Below are 19,662 nucleotides of genomic sequence, written 5' to 3' on the forward strand. Positions count from 1 at the left end.
TATACAACACAGGATAAAAATGGGAAACCAGCTGCTGCTGCTCCCTGCCACACCATAGGACTGTTTCCAAAATGTTGGTGACAGTTACATTGAACTTCCTAAATTATGAGACAGAAAGGAAACACAGAAATATTTTGGATACCTATTGTTCATTTTTTTTGCCTTTTGGAGTGGTTGATTCAGCTGAAATGTCAATGTGTGCTCGTGACAAAGCATGAATTTTTCACCCATTAAATACTTCGCTAAACATAAACATACTTTTTTTCTTCTAAAATCTTGAAGGATGAAAATAGAGCATTTGTTTAATTGGGAATATCAGGACAAAATCTATACATGTAGTGATGTACACCAGAGCAGGGCAAGTTTAAAAATTCTCCCTGAAACCGTACTAGATACAACCTCATCCTATGAGAAAACATCTCTGCAAATATCTTTTGCAACTTTGGTGTCACATAAATGGCTCAAGAGAAGCCAAGACTGCTTTCCTTGCAAAAATCATATTACCCATGGACAGCAATACTACAAGGTACAAACATGTGCCAAAATAAAAATGGGAATTTATTATTATTTTCTACTAAAGCAATAAACTCTCAAGCTTATCCATTGGTCATTGTAAATGATTCTACCATTCAATCTGTACTTTCAACTCTGTAAAAAATTTAGACACAACTCCATATAAACAAGAACACAGGGCGAGCCACTGAAAGATTCAGGGACGAGGACAGTTAGTGGTGATAAACAAAGAGAGGCCAACTTATTTTTTTAAAAAAAAAAACAAGTCAAGCTTTCTTCACATAACTATATATCCAATGCTTCACTGTGAGACAAGATATTTAAATATATTCATTATGGTAAAAAGATCTACATTACTTTCACAAATTTGGGTCTGTACAAATTGCAGCAGTATTTCCTGATTAAGTTATGAAGAATCAAGTCAGATATAACTGTTAAATACTGGAATTTGACGGAGACTCTAAAAACATTACCGAGCGGTAGTACATGCACATGATGCAAGGAAAAAGGGGAATATTTATAGACTCCGTGCAAATGGGACAGGACAAACTGTTACGGTCAGTAAACGTGCGTCGGACAATTTTAAACTTTACAAGAAGTCTTGCAGGGTTACTTTCATGAAGACGAAGAAATTCAGAAGCACATTCCCCTCTCAAAACAAAACAAACAAAAACCCTGACCCCCACAAAACAAAAGAAAGAAAAGGACACCAGTCTTCATTTGGCCTCTTGAGCTTTCTTGGCATTCTGTTTTTCTTTTGCCTAGAAGGTAAAGTCAGACAGAGAAAGCATGCAGCACTGTTATAACAGCCCAGGTATTTTTTCCTTCTGTAACTCAAAATATATAAACTCTGCATTATCTCTACGATCACTGAATATACAAGCAACTGCATTCTACAACAGATGTAGTTTGATACAGACAGAACTTTGGAAACCAATATATAATCACAAATCAGTCCAGAAGAGCTCACAACATTTACTCTCAAGTAGATGTACATAGGACTAAAACTCAGTATCTATCATTGTACTCATTGTACATCTAGAGCACATGGGAAGAACATGTGCAAGGCAATTTCTGAACAATAATCTAAATTGGGTCAGCTGAATCACCAAACAGTTTAATAGCCCTGCAGGAGGCAGGCTGAGTGTTACTTTATTGATTAAACGTGCTTGGAATTAGGCTACACTGGCAAATCTATGCTACAACTGGAACCAGAGCACTGAGGAAATAGCAAAATGCCATGAAGTCAATATAATCAGAATACAGTGGTGCCCCGCAAGACGAACGCCTCGCAAGACGGAAAACCCGCTAGACGAAAGGGTTTTCCGTTTTGGAGGCGCTTCGCAAAACGAATTTCCCTATGGGCTTGCTTCGCAAGACGACAGCCCATAGGGAAATCTCCGGGACAGCGGGGAAGCGCAGCGCGTCTTCCCCACTGTCCTCGGACCTCCTCCGAAGCCGGGCGGCGGGGCGGGAACACCTCCTCCCGCCGCCGCCGGGCTTCGGAAGGCTCCTCCGAAGCCGGGCGGTGGGGCGGGAACACCTCCTCCCGCCGCCCGGCTTCGGAACGATGCTCCGAAGCCGGGCGGCGGGGCGGGAACGCCTCCTCCCGCCGCCCAGCTTCGGAACGATGCTCCGAAGCCGGGCGGCGGGGAGGGAACACCTTCTGAAGGCCGGCGGGGGGCAAAAGTCTTTGTTCCCCCCTGCCTGCCTTCCCGAGAGAGCGGAGAAACGCAGCGCGTTTCTCCGCTGTCCCGGACGGCTTTTGAAGGCCTGGACCTCTTCTGAAGGCAGGCGGGGGGCAAAAGTCTTTGTCCCCCCTGCCTGCCTTCCCAGGGGCTTTTAAATCACCCCGGACAGCGGAGAAGTCCTCCGCTGTCCCGGGGTGATTTTAAAATGCCGCCCGCCAGCATTTTAAGATCGCCCCGGACAGCGGAGAAGTCCTCCGCTGTCCCGGGGTTTTTTAAAATGCTGGGGGTGGGAAGAAAAGCCCTTGTTTCCCCCCCCCCCAGCCTTCAGAAGAGGTCGGGGGACAGACTGTCCCCGGACCTGGTCTGAAGTCGGTTTCCATAGGAACGCATTAATTGATTTTCAATGCATTCCTATGGGAAACCGTGCATCGCAAGACGAAAAACTCGCAAGACGAAGAGACTTGCAGAACGAATTAATTTCGTCTTGCGAGGCACCACTGTAGATGCTACAGAAGCCGAAGCTTACAGTTTGCTAGGGGTTTAGTGAGAAATCCAAGAGTGAGAAAGAGTGCCATCTAGGTGTATGTGCTTCAGATACTCTCTTCTCTAAGCAAAAAAAGTCTACAGGTTTCACGATTCTGCTTCTATTGATTACTCTGACATTTTTCTCTAATGTTCAGGTGTGTGCTGCACCACACATACGCACAAACAGCCTGCCTAATAAGTTATTTGAGGCTGAGAGCACAACACTTACCTTTTCTACAAGTGGGATTAGCTGCTGGTGTTCTGCTAAAGTCTTTAACAATTCCATAATGAATGGCAGGTAGTTATGTTTTCTTCTAATGTTTTCAATCTACAAGCATAGGTGAGACATTAAAGAAATTACCATTAAATCCCATCACGTGCACACACCGCAAAGCCCGGTTTCCACCTCAGTGCATTAGCAAATACATACAATAAACTTTGTCAATAAGCATTTGAGCAAAATCACTATCTCCCTTGTGCAAGATTTCTATTATATTTTGGAGAGGGGAGAGAGAGAAGAAATTTTGGCTGGGGGATGCAACATACTGCTGGTGCTGGTTATGGGATGATTGGTGCAGACTGCTTTTTATTTTCTGTGCCAGCTTAAATGTGATTGTTTTCTCAAGCATTTGGGGGGTCATTAGTTGTTCAGTTGAGGGTTGATTTACGCAGCCTACCTGTAGTCTTAAATATCTTGATGGCATTAAAAAAAAAAGCTGCTTAATTATTATTGTTGTGCTCTGAAATGTAACTTCATCCTGAGATGAAAAGCAAGTTAGAAATGTTTTAAAAGCAAAATCAGTTTCTCTACCACTCTGCCCTCTTAATCCCCCTTGGGTTGTGCAAGAGTAAAATTTGCCAGTTGCTGGAGAGTAGAAGCTTTTTGAGGCTTCCAGCCCGAATAAAACTTGCATGAACAAGATTTGGAATGTAAGTGTTTCAAGAAGCAAGATAAAGGTTTCTATAGTTCACCAGTTCTCCAAATTCTGTAGTTTTCCTTTCTTCAGAAGGAAGTCACTATTGAAATTATGCAGTCATTAGTTGTCTGCAAAAAGCAGACAGGAGCTAACTTTAGATAGTCTAACCATGAAAAAAAATGGGAAGCTCAATATGCATGCCAAGTCATTATTTGCTGTTATGGCCTATAGCTTCACAGCATTATTCTCTTAGTACAAAAGAGCCACAATAAAAATCGGAACAATACAATTGCTAAAACGTTATCCTAACAGAAGATAGGAAGCATGCATTAAAAAACTCTGCTTTTGTGAAAATCTTGAGTTTCAACCCAAACAAAATGAAGATTTACAGATTTTTATAATTATTTTAATTGTATCAACCTTTTTGCAAGTAGCCAACAGCTAATTTGGGGAAAACGTATTAGGTTCAGATTATGGTCTCAGTATAAGAAAAACAAAATATCGGTGTGTGTGTGTGTGTTCAATGTTAGCCCTACGCAGAGTAGATTCACCAATGTTAATATGCATGGCCAACTTAGGCTCATTAAATTTTGAATAGGACTTATGTCAGACCAAAGTTTAGAACAGCCAAACAGAAAGCCCTACTGCAATCTTGTGTATGTCTACTGAGAAATAAGTCCTATTGAGTTCAGTGGAGCTTATGCCCATGCTATGCCCATGTAAAGGACTGCAGCTTCAGTTGTTATATACAGTGGTACCTCGGGTTAAGTACTTAATTCGTTCCGGAGTTCCGTTCTTAACCTGAAATTGTTCTTAACATGAAGCACCACTTTAGCTAATGGGGCCTCCTGTTGCGCCGCTGCTGCACGATTTCTGTTCTCATCCTGAAGCAAAGTTCTTAACCCGAGGTAATATTTCTGGGTTAGCGGAGTCTGTAACCTGAAGTGTATGTAACCTGAAGCATATGTAACCCGAGGTACCACTGTATAGACAACCACAATGGCCTGATGTGCCCTCGTGGGATGTTAGTTAGCCTGCAGAAAACCACAGCGTCTGATGTCAGAACAGATCCGAGCCAGGGATAGGCAATATCATCAGCGAAAGAATATTACAATGAATATTCACCGTTTTTGTCCTTTTAAATAATAAATGGCTGTGCAGGTATCTTTGATGGGGTGATGGTGCTGCATTCAACAAGTTAAGAAGCCCAAGGGTAAATTAAGAGTTTTCTGCCACACGTTTCAAACATCATAATGGGATTTACTTCAGCCATTCCGACAAGGCTCTTAAGGTAATCTAGCTGGCAAATTAAGTCAATTATCATTAGTCTGTATAAAAGCCTGCGACTTGTAGTGCTTTGGGCAGTGAAAGAAGTCTGTGCAGAGTAAGAAAAGCCTTTGATGCATCACTATGGTATAAATGTATCTGAACAGAGCAGAAGATATGCAGCCCTCAAGGTCTTTTTGGCAGCCCTCAACAACATCTGACACCTCCCTGCCCCAGCCCTTGTGCTGCCTTCCTGTAACTGGGTAAGCGAGGCAGTGGGATCTAGGACCTTGCCAGAGCCTTCTGCTCCTTCTTAAAGCTCACTGCCTTGCTTATCAGGGTTTGGGAAGGCAGCACAAGAGCTGTGTGTTTGTGTGTGTCAAATTTTGGCCTCTGCGCGTGCCAAGGGAGTGTGAGGCTTGCAGGTTCCATGTTGAAGTACTCCCGTGGCCGCCCTGATCTCAGAAATCCACACACTATGCTATGTAACATTACAATCACACTAAGAAGCAAACTGTAACGGAAGCAACACACAAACAAGTTAGATCAGAGTTGCAGCAGGTACAGATCCCGCTGTAACCAGTTTAACCTGCAAATAATTGTCCCTGCTGATAGTCCTCTGCACGAGCAGTGTTAATGTCGGATTACGAAGCTTGCCCCTTCCATTCCATGAACAGACGGGAAATTATGTTCCAATTAATGGAACAAGAGCTACACATCTTCCAACATGAGTACCTCTTAAGGTGTCCAGTTATCTGTGGGAGCCAAATGGCTGCACTAATGTCTGTGCCAGTTCATGTAACAAGCCACAGAACAGAGACCACAGAGCAGGTTGCCGGGGGGGGGGGGAGGGGTGTCTTTTATTAGAAAGATCAAATGTTAAAAATTACGAAGTGATCTGAAACAAAGGAGGAGTTTTAAACAGGAACTAGAATGAGGATTACAAGCCATCTGACCTTGCTGGAGGGATCAGGTTGCACAGCCCCCTAGAATCAAGGTAGAAAAGAAATTTCAACAAGGCATGGGGGGTGGCGGGGATAAAAACCAGCCATGAAATTATAAAGAACTTAAGAGTGAAAGGCCTCTTTCCATCTCCAGTATCATCAGACCCCATAGGTCCCTTCGAAGGCAGGACACTGGCGACGCAGACCAAACTTGCCATTCAATAACTGGAGGTAAATTTGGGAAGGGTCAGTTCAGGCCAGACACTGCAGCACTGAACAGTATCCCAAGGCTTTGGTATCACGTTCCCTCAGAACCTCTTGCTTTCAAAAAGAATGCTCATACTTTATGGTTCACATCCTTTTTTTTGCACTGAATCGGAAGGGACCCTCAAGAATCATTTAGTCCAATGCAGGAATCTCAACTAAAGCATCCATGACAGATGACCATCCAACCTTTGCTTAAAAATGCCTGGGCTTTGTGTAAGAGGACTGCATAACTGCTTTGCAATGTGAAAGCATAAATGAAATGCCTCTCCTTTACAAAATGTGGATTGTTCATTCAGTTCTCCAAGATGTGTTGTTTTTCTTCTTCTCCTCCTGCTTGCCTTCTTACAGCCAGTCATTTGATAGGCTCTACTCGTCAATAGCTCTGGCTGTCGTCATCTCTGGTTCCATCTACTATTGGTCTTCCTGCCTTCGGCCCTCACAGTGGGCACCAGAAACTACTGATTACTTCTGAAATGTTTGACATCTGAGATCACAAACCGTCTCTCTTCCCGTCTACCCCACAGTGATTTTCAAAACTGAGGAACCCTGCAGGTCCTCAGAAGTTGACCGCAAGCTCCTCAAGGTGAAAGAAAGTGATGATGGGAAAACATCCCTGAAAGAAAGCGTGCCCATCACTACCCATCTGCCCCCGTAATGAAGCCACAGTATACTTTTAGATATATGAGAACTAACAGGACTGGGGCCAGCAGCCCAAGTAAACTGATTGTGATACTTGTCACCTCAGGAACTATCAGGGTTTCCTTAGTCAGTGTGCAAAGGGATTCCCATAAGAAGCAAGTCTGAAACCACTCCTTGGGGCAACACACATTTATTTAGAATAAGCTGTTTTCTACTCTTCTGTTTTCAGAGGCAGCTAGCCAGCCCTCAATCCTTCACACAAAAGCTCATTAGTTTTTTGCTCTGAGCACCAGATGAAGAATCAATTATTTGAAAAGGCATAGCGTGTTGACATTTCTTCGCTAGCTTGTGTCACATTCTGTGGGACCAACACAGCCATGGAGTATAATGTTTCTCCATTTCTTTCAGCTCAGAAACCACATGGTTAGCATCCCCTTTTAAAAAACCATTCTGAGCATGCACAGCACATACCTTGTATCTTTTCAATTTTTGGTTTTCTTCGTCAATTAACATCTGATATTTTGCAACTTCTGACTGAATAGAACTTAGTATATTACTGCTCTGGTCTGTATCCATGGGCTCTTCCTATTGAGAAAAACAATTTATTAACTTGCATGTTAGTGTTTCTAGCACGTCATCCAGTCGAGATTCATAGAGATATAATATCATACAGTGGACAAAGAACAAAAGCTTACCTCACTAGTCTCATTTGCATGCATCTCCAGTGCAAATTATCAAGCAATGTTCTAGTCTGTCCTGTAGTAATTAAAAGTGCTTGCTAAAGTACTTTTATTTGCTAGTACCATTTGCTTGCCTTTTGATAAAGGAGATCAGAAATAATAAAAAGCTGGAAGAAATGCGGAATATTTTAAGCTTGCTTTGTTTCTGTCGCCCCCACCTCCGTGTGTCTGCATTTCCTAAAATTGCTTTTGTGCCTACCTCTACAACAACCATACTGGCTTAAAAAAAGTTAGAGAAGAGAGCTGGGGTTTTCAGGCTATGTACAGAAGTCTAGATGCTATACAGTTGTTCAGAAAGGAAAAGAAAGTGGTGGTGAAAGAGAACCAATTCATATTGCCCAACTTTTTCTTTTTGAAATAAAAAATTACACTTGTATCCCACTCTTACATGATACTCTGAGTTGATTCCTGCTGTGGTTTATTAGCTGCTTAGCTTCAGGAATGCTGCAACACCAGGTGCTCCCAGGGCAATTTACTAACTAAGGCTTACGATGCAACCAAGTTATCGAAACAACCTATTCGATTAGCAGAATACCTCAGCAAGTTGTCTCTGCAACTCTGCAATTTTCTGTTCATATATCATTTTCCGGTCAGATACAATTGCCATCAAGTTAAACCTTATTTCGCCTTCACTGTACCTACAAAATAAAAACAGAGTTGTCACATACTGCCATCACTGCAGCAGGAGTCTCATAGCTATTGATAAGCTTCGGACACTTCTGCATTAACAACAAAGCCAACTAAACATTGCCCACCAATTAACAATGGCAAATGCAGCGACCAGCAACAGAAGTGGAGAGTGATAACACTCTGTTCTCTCATTATGAGCTGATTTTAACGTATGTGTCAAGTTAAGAATATTGCAAGAGGATTCCAGTTACCTTGCAAACACAGTTTAACCATGTTTGTAAGCAAATTTTGCCAAATTTACAGTCTGGTATTTTGATTTCTCTACAGGACAATCTAATCAAGTTTAATTTGAGTGGGGGAGAAAACAGTATTGTATGGGGCACAGAAATTCTCAACAGTCATTCCTAGGCTGAGTGTCAGCATGGGACAATCTCAGAAATTCTACTAATGCTGCTGTCCTGGTACCCGTTTCTGGAACCCCCATGAGTCCTGGATGGCCACTGCTGTAACTGCTCAAATAAAAGATGACCCTTCTCAGTAGAACCATGAAGACGAAACAATCCCCCCCCCCCAAAAAAAAAATAATCCAGATCTTTTGGAAGCCAACAAATGGGTAGGGGGGAAAAGGCCAAGCTGGAATTGCTCCAGCCAGCAATCTAAAAGTTCAAGTCTAAAAACAGTTAATTCCAGTTTCACCATGAAAACAGTTAATTATATGTTTACTTTTGTATTCGTTTTTCTATGACGGGCCTTACAGCACTGATCCAGTCATCTTGATTGCATACTCCTAAATGGGAAATACATAAGAAGTACAAGTTAATTTTCTTGCAAGTTACAAGTTTATAGGACTGTAAGCTTCAGATACACAATACCTGCTGATGAAGTCAAAACTTTTTTTTTTACTATCTAGCCAAGGTACATTTGTTACAAAGAGAGTAGCCCGACTTGTTGCAGCTCAAGAGTTGGCTCTGGGTTGTTGTTTTTATTTTGATTATGTATTTTGTGGTTTTATATTTTGATTTTATTCTGTGAACCACCCCGAGACCTCTGGGTATAGGGTGGTATATAAATTCAATAAATAAATAAAATAAATAAATAAATAAATAAATAAATAAATAAATAAGTCTGCTGAGGTTGTTTTGGTGCATTGAGGAGAACACATTTCTTGATCACAGGCAGCTCCTATAAATATGAGGGAAAGTATACTGATTTTAAACTAATACTTAGATTCCAGGGGTGCTGCCTAATCAATTCTAAATCATTTCTAAAACAATAAAATCACGCTTTTAAAGGTAAAGGGACCCTTGACCATTAGATCCAGTCGCAGATGACTCTGGGGCTATGGCGCTCATCTCGCTTTACTGGCTGAGGGAGCCGGCGTACAGCTTCCGGGTCATGTGGCCAGCATGACTAAGCCGCTTCTGGCGAAACCAGAGCAGCGCAGGGAAACGCTGTTTACCTTCCCACCATAGTGTCGGCAGTTTGAATCCATGCACCACAACCCCAGAGTCAGTCACAACTGGACCTAATGGTCAGGGGTCCCTTTACCTCTCTAACAAAAAGTTTTACATGATACCACCCCACCTCATGTACACCCTGAATGGCATTAAAGGAGTCTACTTAGCTATCTTAGCTTTCCCCCCCCCAACACCCAGTTTGACAGGTAATTCAGGCTGAAGCCCACCAGCTGGTCCTGTCTTCTACCCTTGCTACCCTATGTATTTTGTATACACCCAGGATACCTTGAATGACATTCAGGCAGGAAATTATACAGGTGAAATGTGAACGTTACCTAAATCTATTGGGCCTTCTCTTAGACCATCCAGTTCATATAATCTTCCATGCACAGGAACATAGCTGACAAAGTGAAAAGCATCTTCTTCTTTTGCCGTCGACTTTGCATCAAACTCAAACATTTGTTGTCTATAGGTTAAATTAGAGACAAGCATGGATGTTAAACCAAAAGCATCTCTGGAAACTGTATCCGAAAGGCTTCAAATTTCTTGTTACCTGGCAAAACTGTTGTGGACTTGTCGAATCACTTCAGAGTTACTTAATGCCAGGCCCTTCATCTAAAATTAAAATGAGACATTTGTTCAACTAATGACTCAGGCTTAAGATGCTTTTTTTAAAAAAAAGAGAGAGAGAGAGAATAGAATAATTGGACGTACTGCTGCATCAAAGCTTTGTGAAAATTCTTTAAATTCTGACAGCGTTTCTCCTAAATGGACGTCTTGATGGGTGCAGTTTAATAGCACACTTACTATAGCCTGAGTTGCACAGGCGTTATTTATTACCTGTTAAAAAAGAAACAAAGTGAACATTCAGAAATAATTGAATACAAGACAAATTATAAAATGAGTTATAGTAGCCTCAAGTTTACCCACTATGGCCATTGGGTTGGATCCAGGCTACCTGGGGTGAAACTCAGCTTATGGAACAATCTGTTGGAGGAAGAGTGGGAAGTGATTTTCATCAATTCCTCCTGAAGTTTCCTGAAAAGCTTCTCTGGCAAGTCAGTGAACTCTCTGGAACAATGTAGAAGGTGGGAAAGACTGGACTATGTTTTAAGTTTAAAGTAAGAGCCCCTTCTTCTACATCAGTATGCTCCCAACCCCATATCCACTGCAGGAAGGTAAAATGCCTTTGACACCCAATGACTTATTTTGCAGCTTTGTTTAGAGAAACAAATTAAACCTGTTTTATTGCCCTGACACTGAAATATGTGAGTTACAGGCTCAAGGACAATAGGAGTTAGTTAAATTGGGTGGGTTTTTTTTTTTTAATAACGAGGTACCCTATTTTTATAAATGAAAGAAATTAATAATTTCCTTTTTACTAGAATGGGCCAGAATGCACAGAGCTACTTTAAACATACCCCACAAATATACAAAAAGGCAGCGGGCATCTAGATAGGCACGCCCAGGTTGAACTTTCCTCTTACATTTTGTTTAATAATGACTAATGCTTTTTGGAGATTAACAGCAATGAAGGAATAAAGGAGGTCTTTCCCACTTTTTACACAAAAAGTAACTTATAGCAGAATCATGTGTATGTCAACTCAGAAATAAGCATTATCGAGTTAACTTGGACTTTACTCCCAGGCAAATAGGTCTATGATTGAAGCCGTAAGGAGAAAGTAGTATAATCAAAAGCAGCAGCAGTGAAGTTTAAAATGGACCAAGTAACCAAGGTACCATCTGAATAGTCATCAACCATGAGAAAATACCTGTAGTCCTTGGGGGGGAAAAACTACAGAGAAAAATAAAGAACTTAAAATACTGATGCCCAAATGATATGAACATTTTCAACATACAGAGATGAGACTGACGTACTCATAATTACGAAAGGAGGACAAGCTGAGTGACAGCAAGTCAGATCTGAGAAGGTTCATAGTTGAGAAGCTGACGCACACTAAGAGGTTGGCTTTCCATAAAGTATATTTCTGGTCAGATATCTGTAACACTTAGAACATCTGAGTATTTCTATTTAAAAAGCTTTCTCATGTACACTAGCAAATCAAAATAAGAAGCTATTCAAACAAAGTTAAAAATAGCCAAGTTTAAAAAATGAAATAAGGTATTTTGATTCATGTGATTAGCCCCCACCCTAACCCATTGTACTGTTGTTTTATGATTAACAGTACACGGAAAAAAACACTATTAATCTACTCTGACACAATAGTAAGGCTAGGAATTTAGAGTTAAGGCAGAAATTGCACCCTTACCTCACCTTATTGTGCCTAGGTATCCTAGCTCATATAGGGTGATCCAGAGTTCTGAGGCCCCAAAATACAGGACCGTATCATATCTAGGCATAACAAGGAGGCCAAATTTTACAAGTGTGCATATGAAGCTGGCCACATTGACAAACATGCAGAGAACTTTATCATGTGATTATCCAAGAAAGGCTCAAGAGCTACAATCCCTATTAACAAGCCATCAAATTTATTTCATTTGTTTCATCACCAATCTGGATGTTATTACAGAAATTACTTGGTTATCACATTAAGATATTTATTTATTTTTAAATTGTCTGTAAAGCTTGATTGATTGGTTTTTAAATTTAGATGAGATCAAGCAGTAGGAATGCAAAAAGTATTGCATGGGTACCTACTCCTGTAGAAATCTCTTTTAGAACATTATTTTGGTGCCATCAAGTGTCAGTTCTCTGAACTGCTAGCCTAAGAGTATTTCCCCACAACATCCTTCAAAATACAAGAATTGACATAGTAGTTCACTGGAAGGCACAGCCTTCCAAGAATAATGCCTACCATTTTATCTTCAAGACCCAGCAAATGCAAAATCCCTATTAAATAAAGTTAGCTCTAATCTGAAAGTCACTTTTGAGTCTGCATTTTTCATTCCTAAATTTAATATATGAACTGGCTTTTCTCTCTCGGTAATGAGATTTGCTAAATCAGGGCTAAACTCAACATACTAGGAATAGTATCTAGGAATAAAAAAAGGAGGGGAACTGGAGTGCAAGTGGTCAGAAGATGAAGTATGCCCAGAAGCTGAGATTTATTTAAGTATGACTAAATAAAAAGGTAAATGACCCCTGACAGTTAAGTACAGTCAGGAATGACTCTGGGGTTACAGCGCTCATCTTGCTTTACTGGCCGAGGGAGCCGGCATTTGTCCGCAGACAGTTTTTCCGGGTCATGTGGTAAACGCTGTTTACCTTCCTGCCGGAGCGGTACCTATTTATCTACTTGCACTTTGACGTGCTAGGTTGGCAGGAGCTGGGACCGAGCAACAGGCGCTCACCCCGTCGAGGGGATTCAAACCACTGACCTTCCGATTGGCAAGCCCTAGGCGCAGCGGTTTAGACCACAGTGCCATAGAACATATCAATACACATTTTCTTTGATGAACTCTCACCACAATGCCAGGTTTTTGGAAACTGAACTTAAACTTTTCTTACACTTCCCCTCCCAAAAGACATTTGCATAGAATTGACTTCATGCAAGGACTTCCACTTGGCTCTGAAGTCCTCTTCTCCAAAAAAATATTTTCTAGGGGTCCCCACCACTGGACCAGAATTGCAGCAGGGGCTGCAGAGCAAAAGGAAAGGAATGGGAAGTTCTACTGCCAAGTGGCATTCCTTGCTCAACCCCCAAATTTCTAAATAAATCTGCCTCAAATTATGCTTGTTTTATATGATGTAATTTTACCAGTCACACAATGAAACTGGAAAGGAGCAACAATGATTTTTCTTTTTTCCTATTCCACCAACTATTTGTAGAAGGGTAAGAATCCTGTGAACTCCACAACCCACCCCACCAAGATGTTGTTGGACTCTGGTCAGTCCCAGACAGCCTGGTGAATGTTAAGGAATGTTAGGAGCTGCAGTCAAACAACATCTGGAGGGCTATGGGTTCCCCATTCCAGAACCACTATGATACTGTGCTTGTACACATGCAGACAAGAACAACATAATGGTAGGGAGATGGTCCCCTCTTCTAAGATAGATGATAGGGTTGCTGGTGGAAGGTCCCAATGCTTTTACCTATCAGAATTCCATTCCACCATAAAATATTCCAGGACAGAACACTACTTTCTTATACATCACTTTACTTTGGACTTTTAAAATAAATGTGTATCCCCCAGGGAAAACTGAATTTTCCCATCATAGGAACAGCTTTCAAGCTCTCCGCCTTGCTTATGGGGCTCTGGGAATATCTTGTGTGGGCTCTGGAGGCAAGATCTCACATTGCCGTCCAATATCCCTGTAAGCAAGGCAGAGCACTTAAAAGCTATTTCCATGCCAGTAGAACCCTGCATAACAAGAGCTTTTAAGCTCCCTTTTACTGAAACCCTTTTGTGGGCTCTGGAGGCTTTCATGAGATCTGGGGCACCAGCTCTGGAAGGTAAGATTCCCTGTGTGGAAGTGATTCCAGGGGGTTGTTTTGACAATATGCCATTTTGGCTTTATGCACTGCTCTCAGAATACAACCCCTGTGCAAGGTCGTCCCTACTGTAATAATATGTTAACAGCCATAAAAAAGTCAATCTCAACTTTCTGGGGGAAAAGAACTGCCCCTCCCCATCAGAGTGGTTTTTCAGGATTTGAGACCTAACCACAATGTATGAACTCACTAAACTCATCAGAAAGAAATTTATAGCAAAACAAGTTTACTGGAAAATGGGCAAGTTATATCTTATTTTGGAATGAGAAAGTAAGATATGATCTAAAGTCATGCTCATTATTTACTTTGGTTGAATGATTTTTTTAAAAATGTGAATTCATTTATCTTTCATCATATATACACGCATACATGTATGTTTGTTTACTGCTCTTTTGTGTAACAAATGTTTATAATGATGATATTGTCCTGTCTGCAATTTAAGATACGGTAGAAGGGCTGCTTCAGTGTCCACCATCAAAGGCAAACAGGCTGGTGAACACACAAATTAGAGCCTTCTCTGCAATGACCCTGAAATTATGGAACACAATCCTGACAGGGATCAGGCAGCCCCCCCCCGTATTTAATGTGGGATCATCAGTTGTAATAGTAAACTTGAATATTGTTGAGCTACTGTTGCTTTATGCTGATCATATCAGTGCTGTTGATTGTTGTTTAAATGTTTTATGAATGTGGATATACATTTTGAAATGCTGCAAGCTGCTTTGTGAGGAATATCCTCAAAGTGGAGACTAAGTTTCCCAATGTTTGTTAAGATTCCCTTAAAGCAGAATCCTTTGCATGCTTACTCAGAACTGCTAGAGATATATGAGATTTACTTCTGAGATAATCTGCAAAGTTTGCAGCCCATGAATTATTCTTGACTACACTTGTAAAAGGCAAGTGTCACATCTTTGGAAATATTAAATTTGAATGCACATAAAACAAAGTTGCTTTGCCCATGATAATTTTTATTATTCACTGAACAACCTGTTCTGCCAGACTGCCTTACTATTTAGACTATGTCACAATGTTTCAAAGTTGTATTATTTTCACTTGCTGCATCTAATTAGGAGGTGTCACAGATAATCTTTTAACTTACTATACCTGTTTAGCAAAAAATATAGTATCTAATCTGGAGTCCTGAACAACAGAGCCAGCTGGTTCTTCTCCTGGTTGCCACTTGAACAGAAAAATTAATCCATGAACTGGCCTACATAAAAAGGGGCACAAAAAGAAAATAAGCAAGAAAACCCAGTAAAGCATTATCACAATGTGTCGAAAGTTAAAACACTAAGCATCCTTACTGGAAACAAATTCACTAAACCTAATTGAACACACACATAGTTTTTTTAATGGCTACACCAGAACAAAAAGGTGTAAAATTTTGTTTAGTAAGCCCTACTGTGCCTGAGGTATGTGCTGGTGCATGCAGTCCGCGTGTTGACATGTAACTCTTCTCTTCAATCAAACATAAAGTACGACAGAGATAGCTTAGCATTATGTCTGAACCCGAGGCAGAGGTTTGTTTTGTTGTAACAAGCCACAATCTCTACCCAGGCTTAAGCCATAACTGGTTGATGGTTTAACAACCAAGGGTAAAAAACCAACCACTACCCCGGGCTCCTACATCACTTCTACATATCCCTGTTGTGGTTTCGTTGCTTGCAAGAAGCAAGTGTTTCTGCTGTGTGAACAGTATGCTTTGCTAAACCAGATGTGGCTTAGTACCGAATATGAACATAGAAAATTATTACTTTTAACCCAACCAACACTTAAAAGCTCAGGACAGGAACTGCCCAGGGTCAGCAGGAAAAGAAACGCATGCCTTTCCAAAAAAAATTGCAGGATGCTGCTCTCACTGTTCACTTTAATGTATGAATGGAACACACAACTCTGTAAATGTGCACTATTATACCTGACGGATTTTTTAGCAGTAAGAATTGGGGATGGGGGAAAGAGAAGTAAATTATTTAGAATAAAACTTACTTTAATTTCTCAAAGTTCTCTGGCTCCAAACTCCATATTTCCTCTACTTGCGCGCCTCTACAACCTGTAGTAGCAGAGATAATTATTGTAATTATTCCTGCTTAGAAAGTTTGCTTTACAGGAAAAACAGAAAGTAAAACCTGACACCTCTTTCGAAACAACTTAATTTTGTTTCAATATACAGAAATAACTTCCACCCCTTCTATTGCATTTTATAATAAATTGGTCCATGATATATGTAAATCATGATGGCATGAAAATCATGCCAAATTTACATATTTACAAACCTTATAATAAAAAATGAGTTGCTAAAAATGGATGTCTCGGAATGTCCACAGTGCCACAAATATGTGGGATACTAAAAATGTGGTGTCTGAGAATTTGGATAAAGAATACTCTTGACAGACACTAATATTGCAAATATCTGTTTAAATTGTAAACACCTACCTGGTGGGGTAAGTTACCAACCATGGTGCTAAAATAGCCAATAGTTTGATGACAAAAAAGGTTTAGTAGTAGTAGTTACAAGGGATACTTATTTTACTTCAGGCACTTAATTATTAAACAAGTGAAAGTTGTGCCTTACTTATTGAAGCAATGTTTTTTATTAATTCACAATCCTAAACCATGGTTTAATTTAGGCTTAGAAAGGTATTCCAATATATATGATTCAGGAAGAAAATGTGCAATGAAAGAACTGGCAAAGGTGAACAATGCACATTAGGAATGCTCTGAAGCAGAAATTATTTTTAATGAATGTGTGCAGAACTCAGAGATGAGACCTTGTGTACCTGTCAGCATGTTTAATGACTCAGCTTCCCCAGAGCAAAAAACGAATAATAGCAAGCTACATTACATCTACTAGATAGGATGATAGCAAAGTCATCTGACAGAAATTTTATTATCATTATTTGTTAATCTGGATAGCTCCTTTCTTTCAAGGATCTGAGACAGATGCTTTAGCCTCAAATCAAAGCAAATCATAAAGACAGATTAAGATTAGACAGATGGACAGTAACTTGTCTAAAGTGGTCCATCCACGACCACTTCACTCATCAAATTGCAAAAGATGCAACAAAATGTAAATTCAATAAGGAGACACAACCAACTCCAGCTCCCTATCAAGCACATTCCTATGAAACATGTTTGTAAATGCCCACTTGAGATCAGTAGTGAGAAATCTCTGGCTTGTGGGTTAACTAGGCCCACAATGTCTCCATTTGGCCAAGCCATACTCCCCTGCCCTACAAGTGACATCATACACAGTATCACGTTTGGGGCAGAGAAATATGTACCTGGGTCAAAAGGAGGCTTAGACCTATGTCTAAATTGTGTTAAATGCACACACACAAGCCACCAACACAATTGACATGAGTCTGCAAATACAGGAACACATACAGGGCAGTGGCTGGCTACAACACTTTCGAACACAAAGCTTGATGGCAAAGCCTATAGCCACACACAAAACCAGAATAATGCTATGAAGCAGTTCTACACAAGCCCTTGAACCCAGGCTCAGCCCAAGTCCAACACCATGGAAGATATCCATTAACATATAGACATATGAATAGGGCCAACTGCAAGTACATCAGGGTGTGACTTTGCTAGGATTTCCAACCAGCCATGTTATCTTGACCGGGGCATGATCTAGTCTGGGAACTGTGCTTGTTCTCTCCTGCTCTGGAGGACCTGAACCAGACACTTCACGTTACAAGAGAGAACTTTGTGGCAGTAACGGACGCCCTCGGGAGGTTGTGGACCCCTCCTTCATTAGAGGTTTTAAAGGTGAGGTTGGATGGCCACCTGTCATGGATGCTTTAGCTGAGATCAGGAGTGCCAACTTGAAAAAAACCCTGGGGAGCCCCAGGTATGCCCCACCCCGCATAAGCAACCACAAGACGCGGCACATGCACACCTTTGTATGGCAAAGCCCATCATCTTTAAAGGGGAGGCCTGGACCCCTCAAATATTTTATAGAAGCAGGGGAGGGGCTTAAGGGACTTCAGCCCCTAGGAGTTGGTGCCTATAGTTGAGATTTCTGCAATTGTAGGGGCTACCAGGAGACGATGCTTCCTTTCCATGAGTCTATAAAATAGCCGGGCAGAATGACAAGGCAAAAGCATGCGAGCCTTACACATCCTTCATTCAGGGCTAGATTTAGGTTTGATGAGGCCCTAAGCTACTGAAGGTAATGGGGCCCTTTATATGTCCAGCTGTCCTTTGTCAACAACAAATTATCGCTGTTTTTAGGGAGCAGGCTAGCAGGCATAGCTGTCAACTTTTCCCTTTTCTTGCGAGGAATCCTATTCGGAATAAGGGAATTTCCCTTTAAAAAACGTTGGCAGCTATGCTAGCAGGCTTACATCATAAGAGCCTACACAACACAAAACACTGTTGCTGTATGCAGGTTTTATTTGTTTTTTTCTTTTATTTTGGAATCGTACACAAGTTTGAATTTTTTTTGGGAGCCCCCAAGAGAGTGGGGCCCTCAGCTATAGCTTGTTTAGCTTAGACGTAAATCCGGCACCGACTTCATTGCAACCCAACCCGCCTGCCTCGTGCCAGCTAAACGAAAATCCTGCTTCCCACCGGATGGGAGAGGCGCTCTGCACACGCCTCGGAGGCACCGTAGTGAGGACTTCTACACACCAAGAGAGGAAGCTGGCTTTCCCAACTAAGGCGCTCTGCACATGGCAAGAGACTACGTTTCCTCCAGCGAATGAAAGGCAGCTGGGGAAATCCTAGCCCCCCTCCTCTCCCCGCTGGCAAGGCCCCGCCTCCCCGCGAAGTGGGCCGCCGCCAAGCCTCACCGAAGCCCTTGATGAGCTCCGTGAAGACGCCCGGGTCGCTCTCCATGAGGCACCACTCGCCGGCGCTGCCTCCTCCCGCCATGGCGCTGGAGCGGCCGCAACTGCCTCCCCCGGGCGGGCCCCGTTCGCTCGCGTTCTCGCTCGCTCCGTCCGCCTGACGCGACAACCCGTTCCTACTATTATTATTGTTATTATTTAAAAAAAATTCTCTCTCTCTCTCCCCTCACGCCGCCCTCGAACGCCCGCAAAGCAGCGCACGCGCCGCTCCCTTCCCGGCAACCTCTGCGGCAAGGGTCGCTTCGACGTCCGTCGCCCAGGCAAGTGTCTCCTTCGTCTCTATGGTGAAAGGGGAAGGGAGGAAAAACCAACCACCGAGATTGTAGAAGACCGCTGGTGCGCACGCGCAGGGAGAGTCACGTGAAAAGGGGAACCCGTTCGTTCTAGCCCCGCGTCTCTATCGTCCCCACTGCGCCGTGTCCATGCATTTGGGTTTCGCGGTCGATTCGGCCGGCGACCGGAAGTCCCTCTGCGCGTGCGTAGGAATCTGCCACTTACTGAGTAAGGGTGGTCGCCAGTTCGTGGAATGGTGGCGCCTTTCCGCCAGGCATCCAGTCTCCCTGCCTAACCACCTTTCCTTGTGGAAACATCATTATTCGATTATGATTCTGTATTTAGTTATTCCCTTACTAGACTCAAGGCGGAGAACAGATTTAAAAAATGCTTGCTCGAGCTTCGTTAGTCTCTCTTCGAGCATCTTCCCGTTGCAGAACTACAGCTCCCATCAGCCCCTGCAAACACGCCAAATGGCCAGGGGATGCTGGGA

General features: G+C 42.0%; 1 protein-coding gene across 2 annotated transcripts; it reads right to left on the reverse strand.

The window, feature by feature from the left end:
* Nucleotides 1-276: 276 nt before the first annotated feature.
* UCHL5 (ubiquitin C-terminal hydrolase L5) lies at nt 277-19,173 on the reverse strand. Of its 2 annotated transcripts, XM_028732526.2 has the most exons (12): nt 18,840-19,173; nt 16,030-16,093; nt 15,148-15,253; nt 10,304-10,429; nt 10,143-10,204; nt 9,925-10,055; nt 8,856-8,919; nt 8,038-8,140; nt 7,234-7,347; nt 5,869-5,898; nt 2,959-3,057; nt 277-1,274 (listed from the first exon to the last, which is right to left on the reverse strand). In XM_028732526.2, the coding sequence occupies exons 1-12, from the start codon at nt 18,919-18,921 to the stop codon at nt 1,230-1,232; spliced, it is 1,026 nt and encodes a 341-aa protein (XP_028588359.1). In that variant the 5' UTR covers nt 18,922-19,173; the 3' UTR covers nt 277-1,229. The 2 variants fall into 2 exon arrangements, with proteins under 2 accessions (XP_028588359.1, XP_028588360.1); XM_028732527.2 differs by lacking the exon at nt 5,869-5,898 and having other exon boundaries at nt 18,840-19,170.
* Nucleotides 19,174-19,662: the final 489 nt, after the last annotated feature.

The sequence above is a fragment of the Podarcis muralis genome, chromosome 5 (assembly GCF_964188315.1).
Source record: "Podarcis muralis chromosome 5, rPodMur119.hap1.1, whole genome shotgun sequence".
Taxonomy (NCBI): domain Eukaryota; kingdom Metazoa; phylum Chordata; class Lepidosauria; order Squamata; family Lacertidae; genus Podarcis; species Podarcis muralis.